The sequence below is a fragment of the Mus pahari genome, chromosome 12, assembly GCF_900095145.1.
Source record: "Mus pahari chromosome 12, PAHARI_EIJ_v1.1, whole genome shotgun sequence".
In the NCBI taxonomy this organism is placed as follows: domain Eukaryota; kingdom Metazoa; phylum Chordata; class Mammalia; order Rodentia; family Muridae; genus Mus; species Mus pahari.
This window is the reverse complement of record NC_034601.1, coordinates 27,791,741-27,801,769: the sequence shown is the minus strand read 5'-3', so window position 1 is coordinate 27,801,769 and position 10,029 is coordinate 27,791,741. Positions and strand designations below refer to the sequence as shown.

General features: G+C 47.4%; 1 protein-coding gene across 1 annotated transcript in view; it reads right to left on the bottom strand.

Moving 5' to 3' along the window:
• Muc4 (mucin 4, cell surface associated) overlaps positions 1 to 10,029 on the bottom strand; it is a 48,245-nt gene that overhangs the window by 16,997 nt on the left and 21,219 nt on the right. The window contains exons 3-9 of the mRNA XM_021209651.1: positions 9,116 to 9,980; positions 8,763 to 8,891; positions 7,211 to 7,344; positions 6,277 to 6,441; positions 5,178 to 5,333; positions 3,740 to 3,870; positions 2,174 to 2,262 (exon numbers count right to left, since the gene is read on the bottom strand). Coding sequence (XP_021065310.1) covers positions 2,174 to 2,262; positions 3,740 to 3,870; positions 5,178 to 5,333; positions 6,277 to 6,441; positions 7,211 to 7,344; positions 8,763 to 8,891; positions 9,116 to 9,980 — 1,669 coding nt within the window. The remainder of the gene's footprint in view (positions 1 to 2,173; positions 2,263 to 3,739; positions 3,871 to 5,177; positions 5,334 to 6,276; positions 6,442 to 7,210; positions 7,345 to 8,762; positions 8,892 to 9,115; positions 9,981 to 10,029) is intronic.

Genomic DNA, 10,029 nt, shown 5'->3' with positions numbered 1-10,029 from the left:
CCCTCCCTCCCTCCCTCTCTTTCTCCCTCTTGCTAGCTCTAGCTCTCTCTCTGTCATGCCTTCTACTTCCCAAACCACCTCCTCCCCTAAAGACATACATCGATGCCGTCATGTCATCAGACACTCGGTTTCATGATGTACCCTCCCCTTCCCTTTCAGTGGCCAAAGCAACCAGGACAGAGGTCCATGCCCAGAAGCTAACTGGAAGCCACAGAGAAGCTGGCATGCTAGTGAGACCTTGCTCTATCACTGTGAGTCTGAGGAAGCCTCTTTTGGGCCCAGACACCATCCTGGAAAGGGAGAAAGTAACCGGGAAAATCTTCAGTGGGGTTGTAAAGTTTAAGCCTTCAATTCATTGGAAGTTTCATACTGTATACACATACTGTATACACATACTGCATACACATACTGCATACACATACTGTATACACATACTGCATATACATACTGCATACACATACTGCATACACATACTGCATACACATACTGCATATACATACTGCATACACATGCTGTATACACATGCTGCATACACATACTGCATGCACATACTGTATATACATGCTGTATACACATACTGCATACACATACTGTATACACACACTGTATATACACACTGTATACACACGCTGTATATACACACTGTATACACATACTGTATACACATACTGTATACACATGCTGTATACACACACTGTATACACATACTGTATACACATGCTGTATACACACACTGTATACACATACTGTATACACACACTGTATACACACGCTGTATACACACACTGTATACACATACTGTATACACACACTGTATACACACGCTGTATACACACACTGTATACACATACTGTATACACATACTGCATACACATACTGCATACACATACTGCATACACATACTGTATACACACACTGTATACACACACTGTACACACACACTGTATACACATACTGTATACACATACTGTATACACACACTGTATACACACACTGTATATACATACTGTATACACACACTGCATACACACACTGTATACACACACTGTATACACACACTGTATACACATACTGTATACACACACTGTATACACACACTGCATACACACACTGTATACACACACTGTATACACATACTGTATGTACACACTGTATACACACACTGTATACACACACTGTATACACAACTTTAGGGAGAGAAGTGGACTCCAGAGACTTCTCCCACCCCTGAACAAAATATGATCTAGTATAGGAGATTTTCAACCCTATATCCATATGAATGAAACAAATGTTTTCAGAAGAATAACATTGCTTATAATGCTTTGTGTACACACACACACACACACACACACACACACACACACTCCATGAGATATCCTAAGACACAGCTGATGTGTCTGATAAAGAGCCCTGATGTAACAGAGATGCTCTTCCACAGGGTGGCACCCACCTGTCATCTGGCCCAACTTACGTGTCGGATTGCCAAACATCTTTGTCCCAGATCAAATAGACCTGGACTCACTTGCATCTGCATGACTGACCTCTCCTGAATGCCCTTTTCTCCATCACATTTTGGAAGCTGACATTTCTTTCCTGTTGGAGCTTCTCTATATTAAACTGAGTCTCGGAGGAAGCGTCATAGTTTGCCTCTGGACACTAGGGTCTCCACCACGGTGAATACTTGTTGAGAGCCAACATGGTTGGCCTTCTCCCTCTTTCTCTTCATTTTCTGTCAGTTAACCTACCGTCTGGCAGATAGTGAGTGCTCAGTAAATGTTGACCGAGTGAATGCCGGCCTTTTGCAATGTCTCTTGCTAGATCTCTTTAAGGATCTTACTCCAGCTCTGGAATGGGGCATTTATATGAGTTATCCTAACTTCACGCCGATCTCCCTTCCTGCAATGACCTTGTCGTCCCCACTCCAGGACCAGGGTGCCTGCAGACAGACAGACATTCTGGGTTTGTCTCTTCTACAGAATGAGATTTATAGGGGCTGAGAGTATAAAAATGTCCAGGCAGGATCGGCTGCGGATGCCCCTGTAGGTGGTCGGTTTGCGCAGGATGCTCTTCGGGGTGATGGAGAGGCTGCGTCTGTCTAGGACTGTCATGGCCTATGGTGTAGAGGGCAAGGGAAGCCTGAAGCCAGCTTATATATGGTGGGTGGCACTTTTACCTAATTTGGAATTCAGGAATCGATCTGGACGGTACTTCTCCGTTGCTGGCCGGAATGTCAGCGGGCTGTTTGCAAAATACCCATCTCCACTGCGGGCAAAGGAAAGACTCTCAGGCCTCTGTGTCACACTCAAGCTCTTTGCTCTCATTTTGAAAGCTACTCATTCATTGAGTTTGTCAGTCATCCCTGCTAGCTCCCGGTCGGCAGCTGGTAGCCCATGGCTCAGTCCGGTGGGCAGCCCAGAATGAACCACAGTCCCAGTACCAAGGGGGAGAAGGAAGAGAAGATGGGCAGGGGTGGGGAGGTTCTGCGTTATCCCACATCTCATCAGGGAGACAGCAGCAGCAGGCTCACTCAGTACACACCGGGTGTGGAAGCCACAGAGTTAAGGCCAGATTTCCCTTTGTTTCCTTTGAAGCTATCTAAGGACATACTGCAGGATGTGCTTCCAGGTCAGTTTCTGGGTCAGGCAGTCACTTTCAGCCATTGATTCTGCACTTACTAACTTGGTGACCTGGTTTGACTTTGTGGGTTTTATATCTGGGTGAAAGAGCCTTCCGTCGTAACTACATCAGAGCGTTTTAAGGCTTCCATGCAGTGACATTTGTAAATCCCTCACATCTGAGTGGAGACCACATTGAAGGGCCTACCACCTCCACTGTCGCAGTGTGGGTCCTGGATGGAAGGAAGTCTACATACAGCAGCAGCCCCACTGCTACTACAGGAGCATGTCCACAGAAAGCGACTCCTGGTCTTTGCTCTATAGTCACTCAGGCTAGAGGACAAATACATGCATGACATCTCGGTTGGGTTCACTGAGGATGGTGTGGATAATTACACCCAGGTAATGCCTGGGTAATTACATACTTTCTTCCTTCATTGCACATCAAAAGCCAGTCAAAGCCATGCTAGGCAGGCTGAACACACTCTAATGTAAAAGAAACCCATCTGTGACAATTGCCCGGTAACAGATCATGTGTGACTTTCACAACCAATTGCCACAAGGCTGGAGGCTGGGAGCTGTTCTTTCAGAGGCCGTGGCTCCTTCATGTGCAGGAGCCCACACACAGCCAGCCACGGCCCTTCTCCTCACTTCCTTCCCCATCTAACCTGCATGGATCACAAATTCCACTCTTGGGGGGGGGGCTGTGGTCTGATGTCCACTTTGCCACTTTGAAACTCTCTGACTTAGGGCAAATGACTCATCTGCTTGAACCTAAGTTTTCTTACCTATAGGAGAAGGGTTTTATCTGTAGGATAGTTGTCAGCTGTCATGGGTGGCTGTGATCACCAAAGCAAACAAACAGTAAATAAATAATGTATATGACGTAATAGGTATAACAAGTGGCTGCCAGCTGGAAGTCAGCTAATGTCAGTGGAAAGAAACCAGGGACGTCAAAGGTTAAAGGACTCCGGTACACAGGCGTTGGAATGGAGACAGTGCCCGGATGAATGGGGGGTTTTCATCAGGAAGAGCTGAGTATTCAAGGATGGGATGGGAGTGTGAGCAGGGCACACACTTAGCTCTGGAAGTCCAGTGCTGACAGCAAGCCGATCCCATCTTACCTGGAGAAGCCCATGAGCACCCGGTTGTATGGTCCCTGGGTCACGTCCCACCTCATGCCACCGTTTTGGTAGAGAAACAGGGCGTAAGATCTGCTCCCGTCTGTGGAGAGGATGGCTTGGTAGGTATTGGTCTGGAAGTTGGGGAGAGACAAACAGAGATGTCAATGAGAGATCTGAGGTTTCCTCCCTGGTGTCCCCACACCGTTGAGCAGACAAAGGGATGTCACCTATTCCTGGTCCACCTGGGCTGCACGTGCTGCATGCTTGCTGTGGTTATGACAACACTTACCCTGGGTGCAGGAGATCTTAGCAAGCCCTATTTTCCTTCCTTGTAATTTTTTTTTCAGGGAGAGGAGATAAAGGGCTATGGGTTGGGGCTGAGAGATGGCTCAGTGGTTATGACCACTGACTGCTCTTCCGAAGGTCCTGAGTTCAAATCCCAGCAACCACATGGTGGCTCACAACCACCCGTAATAGGATCTGATGCCCTCTTCTGGTGCATCTGAATACAGCTACAGTGTACTTATGTATAATAATAAATAAATCTTTGGGCTGGACAGAGCAGGGTCTGAGCGATCAGAATTGACCTAAGCCAGTGGGGCCGACCGGAGTGAGTGGGGTTGACTGGAGCAAGCAGAGGTCCTAAAATTCAATTCCCCACAACCACATGAAGGCTCACAACCATCTGTACAGCTACAGTGTATTTATATACATAAAATAAATACATATGAATCTTTTTTAAAAAGGGGGGGCTGCAATCCAGTTAAAATAAGACTTGTAAGAGAGATGCAGGGGCTGGTGAGATGGCTCAGTGGGTAAGAGCACCCGACTGTTCTTCCGAAGGTCCGGAGTTCAAATCCCAACAACCACATGGTGACTCATAACCATCTGTAACAAGATCTGGTGCCCTCTTCTGGAGTGCCTGAAGACAGCTACAGTGTACTTACATAAAATAAAATAAATAAATAAATCTTAAAAAAAAAAAAAAGAGAGAGAGAGATGCAGGAACTGGAGAGGTTAGATAAGACCGCAGAGCTGAGAGACCCTCTGGATATGTAAGGGCATTGTCCAGGTGTCCCCTCCACTTGTGTGGTATGGAGGACGTATACATGCCCTTATACCAGACACCTCAGGTAGGTGGTTGGTTAACTGTTTGAGTGCCACGTACTGATGTTTCACTATAGCAAAGGAAAGCTGACTCGTGTAAGGCATATGAAGTCGTCAGTCACCAGACATTCTTGCCTGTAAATGCAGCTGTTGTTTCTGATGTAAGGCAGGCCTGGCTCACTGTAGGCACTCAGTAGACCATGCTCTCAAGGGATACTATAAGCAGCAATCTTTTCTCCAGCCAGGGTAGTCTGGAAAGGTAACTCCCACATATAATGATGGGATATTTGGCTCCCAGAAGGGCCACAGGTGCCGTCCATGATCCACTCACCCCAAAGCTCCCCTGGGCAGGATAGGCAGGAACATTGACCCAGGTGACCTTCAGTGTCCACTTGGCTCTGTAGCCCCAATCACTTGTGAACTCATTAATCAAAGTCTCCACCTCCCGGATTAGCTGATGGTGTTCATTGTAAAATGTGACATATTCCTAGGAAAGGGAGGTAGGTAAGAACAAGGAAGTGAGGGTCCCTTAAATGTCCATAAAACAGTGATTCCCAACCTGAGGGTTGTGACCCCTTTGGTGGGGAGGGGCAGGTCAAACGACCCTTTAACAACGGTCACATAGCAAATATTTACATTATGATTTATCACAGTAGCAAGCTTACAGGTATGAAGTAGCAATGACATGATTTTATGGTTGGGAGTCACTACAACATAAAGAACCATATTAAAGGGTCACAGCATTAGCAGGATTGAAAATTGCTGCCCTAAGGGGTCTCTGCTTCCTGCTTGGGGATGCTCATCACTTCACTGCTCCATGGCTACCTGTACATCTTTTTCCCAAGTGTGAATTTTTACAAACCCTTTTGAGTTGAAGATCAAGGAAAATCTGGGGCATGTGAACTAGATAGAGGATCCCTATCCAGAAATTCAAGCCTTCTGGAACTGAATTGAGGCATCCCTTAGTTCAAATCAGCTTGCATGGTGTGACCATCTGTGTCTATTTTTACATTCCCATGTCTAGCGTGTAACTCCTTAAGGACAGATGCTGGTCTGTCCATCTTTGAAACGGAGGTGGAGCTTTGTCGGCGGTAGGCACACAAAACATATTTGCTATGACAGCTGCTGCTCCACACGTTCACAGGCTGGCATTATTAACTTAATTCAGGAGTTGGTGCGGCTGGGGTGGGGTTCTGCTGGACTCAACCTCCGTTCCTGTCATCTACAGGTCTTCACATGGTTGGAGTAGGGTGTTCCAGAGTCTCTTTAGCTCCTCGGCTCCCTCTGCACCCTGTATTTAAACTTCAGTCCCTTTCCATGAAAATCACATTCCATGGGATACAATGCCCTTGACGTGCCGTTGACATGCCCTTGATCCCTCCAGGCAGAATGCTGGGAGGTCCTGACTGCCAAGGACTTGAATGACCCACCTGGTAAAATATGGCTCCCCTGGAGCTAGAGAAATCAGCATCAGCCCAGAACGGGGCCACCATGGCCACGTGCTCCCTTCCTGTGAAGCCACTTTGAGGTGGGTTGGGGTAGGAGAAGACGTCGTAGTCTGATTCTGGGAAAATGATCTGACCATTATCTGTAACCTGAGCACAAGGGTTCTTGGTTAGGGAGGGATGAGGGAAGGGTCCTAGTCTAGGGCCAGTTCCTCGGAAGAGCTCCCCCTAAGAGCCCATCTGTGCAGAGGGTTAGAGGTGTCAAGCTCGACGGCCCCCTTGTGCACTTTTAGCCTTCCAGGAGAACTCAAGACCTAGCAACCTCACAAAGACTCAGCCCTATCAGGATATTCCCGCATCAGTCCAAAGTAGTGGGCGGTGTCCGGCCTGCATCCAGGCTTGCCTAGAGCAAAGCCTTCTTGGTAAAGTGTCTCACCCTATCTTGAAGCTTGTGACCTATCAGATGAGGGTAAAGGGGTCAATGTCCTCATTTCCCTTACTGTGCTGAGTTCTCATTGGGTGTCCCTACTCCTGTCCCTGAGGGCAAGAAAGGTCAGGATCGCTGTCATGCCCAGGGAATCAGGAAGTAACCCAGGGAAATAGAAATGGTGTGAACCAATCAAGTTTCTAAGCTTAGCTTCTTCCTCATTAAAAATAAATAAATAAATAAATAAATAAATAAATCTGTGAAGCAGCCATGATCCCTTTTACCTGGGTAAGAATGTTTTTGTCTACATAGGCAGGGAGGTGTGGCTTCCCACAACTAGAAACTCTGACATAAAAGAAGGCTACAAAAGTGTTGTACAACAAAGTGTCCTCCATTCTTTCTTCTGCTCTGTCACGGGCCATCTCTGCAGAGAAACAGGGCCCAGAGAACGTAGGCCACAGAGGTGACCCAAGGCTACAGTCAGAGACTCACGTAGAAGGAATCCCGCAGGGAGGAGCCGAGGGGAAAGCCAATCAGGATCCTGAAGATTGGTGAGTTAAAATCCACAGCCGGGGCCAACAATTTCCTGTCGCCGACTTCAGACCCGTAGGGGAAGAGGGAAATGCCTAGACAAGGACAGAGGAGAGAGCAGAGTCCTTGAGGGTCATCCCTCCCCTCAGGTTCAGAAGGACCCTGAGAGAGCTTCCTAACCTGTTTCCTCTTTCAGAAGTAACCCCTGTAGGCCTTATTCTTTCTTTTACGTCTCCACACACATCTGTTTACTTCTCAGCTGGAATCCTCATCAGCCCTCAGGTTAGAGCATCCTGACATAACCATCCTGCTGTTAGAATATCATCACGGGATACCTTCTGACTGGGAAGTCAAAACTACTAAAGGGTGAAAAGACAAAACTCCATCACAGCAAAGTCTAGTCACTTAACGACCTTTTCATAAAGTGACACCTGTTTTCTACAGTGGTACTTCTCCAGATAAATTTGAAGACCCCCCACCCCACCCCAAGAATTGCCCAAGGCCACAATGTATGTAATCAGATTCCAGTTTGGGAAACTATGTCTTAAGTGTTTCCCACGTGGATCTAACTCTATACTACTTGACCTTGATTGGCTTAGCACAGTCTCTTGGCTTCCTCACTGATGCCTCGCTTGACCCTCCAGGTTCATCCGTACCAGCCACCACGGTGCGGACCTATATCCTCCCTGATTCCCTTACCCACTCAGTTCTGGGACAATGCCAAGTTCTCCACCTGATTCAACACAAGGATGATCCTTTTACTCCCGTGGCTTTACTCCATTTGCTCAGACCATTGGCCTATCGAGGGTGCTCTCCCTCTCCACTAGTTCTCACCAGGGAGCCTCCTGTCTGCCTTTACCCTACTCCCATATCCCTTACGGGCTCTTCAGTGTTTGTCCCTAGTATCCTGGTCTTTCATCAATGGACCAGTTCATCAACCCTTGAATATTTTCCTATGTCCACCTCCCAACACAAAATAGCATTCAGTACCCAGTTTTTGGGCTGTCTCCTTGTTCCCTGTAATCTCTACTCCCAGAGAGCAGAGAGCATGCGTAAGTAGGGTGAGGGTGAGCATTCATCTCTCATCTCTCTAGGACACTGGTTCTCAGCCTTCCTAATACTGTGACCCTTCAATACAGTCCCTCGGGCTGTAGTGACCCCCAACCACAAAATTATTTTTGTTGTTACTTCATAACTGTAATTTTTCTACTGTTAAGAATCGTAATGCAAATACCTGTGTTTTCTGATGATCTTAGGCAATGCCTGTGAAAGGGTTGTTTGACCCCCACATTGTCATGATCCACAGGTTGAAAACTACTGGTCTACAGGAACCACAGGGAAAAGGGTAGATTATTTGTGGCCTGGATAGAACACACTACGAATTTAAAAAACTGAATCCTTCAGTTACACACAAGGACCTAGATTGGCAAGTGCAGTCTAGCAACCACAGCTACAGCCTTCCCATCAGCTCGGGTAGAAGACACCGGGGTTCTACCTCATTGGTATCACTTACCCTGATCTGGGAAAAGAGAAGGCAGAGGCACTGTTGACCTGGAGGCTGTGGATGGGCTGCGGGTAGTAAGGGTTGAGGAGATGGCCGAGACTGTTGTGTTTCTGTCACTGTCTGTCTTCGTGGTCAATCCTGGACATATAGGGAGAGAAGACAGGAGTGGGTTTTCCATCTTAGAGCATGAGAGTCACAGAAAAATGTGGAGCTGGGAGAGACAGCTAAAATGTTTGTGTCTACACTGGTCAACAGGCAGGGCCTCCATGCGTAAGAACAAAAGGCAGAAGGAATGGAGGGCCAGTCACCATTCACCACAGGGATACCTCACCCTTGCCTGTAATGCTAGGTAGCTGGCCCACCTGAGGAGGATGACACATGAGAAAAGGTCTCTGTCACAGTGGGTCCAGGTGAAGAGGCCACATGCTTTTCTGAGGTCACCTCTGTGAGGATGCTGGTTTGAGACGTTCTGGGTGTCCCTGTGCCTTCGGTCTGGTGACTCTGAGAATGTGCAGACAATGGCTGAGTAGAGGTGTGATGCACTACTGTGGACTGTCCAACTAGACTTGTGCTTGTGACTCTTGATGTGATCACACTGAGGCTTCCAGTTACACCTGTGTGCCCTGTGTTTGCTGAGGTGGCCAAGGTGGTGGTGAATATGCTTGAGGTGGATGCAGGTGAGGTATTCCTGATAGGAGTAGAAAGGGTAGTTATTGTCCTAGAGGAGGATGTTCCCCAAGGCACTGTTTGTGATTCAGTAGATCCCCTTGAGAATGATAAAAGAGTTGATGTGGTCACCATTATAGGTGTGATATTCTGAGGTTGGCTGCTGGTCTCCAGGGTTCCAGTTTGTTGGCTCTGAGGAAGTGATGTTAATTCCTGTGTAGAAATGCTGAATGTTGACACTGTTGACATATTCTGGGATGAAGGTGTCAGTGACACCTGTGTGGTGGCAGGTATAGAACCTTGAGTAGTTCTTGCTGTTGTGTGTCCTGTGTCTACTGTGGTACTTTCTGTGGAGGATGTTGTGGATGACATGTGTGTTGTACTTGGAGCTGAGCTGCTCATGCTCAGAGCATGTGAGGTGGTTGTTTCGCCAGGAGAGATTGTTCTTTGGGAACTTGTCACTGTGTGAATTTGGTCACTTGAGGATGATGAAGGACTTGATGTGGTCACCTTGGGGGTGGTGGTAGTTTGAGGATTGCTGCTGGTCTCCATGCTTCCAGTGTGTTGGCTCTGAGGAAGGGTTGACAATTTTTGAGTTGAGGTGATGGGT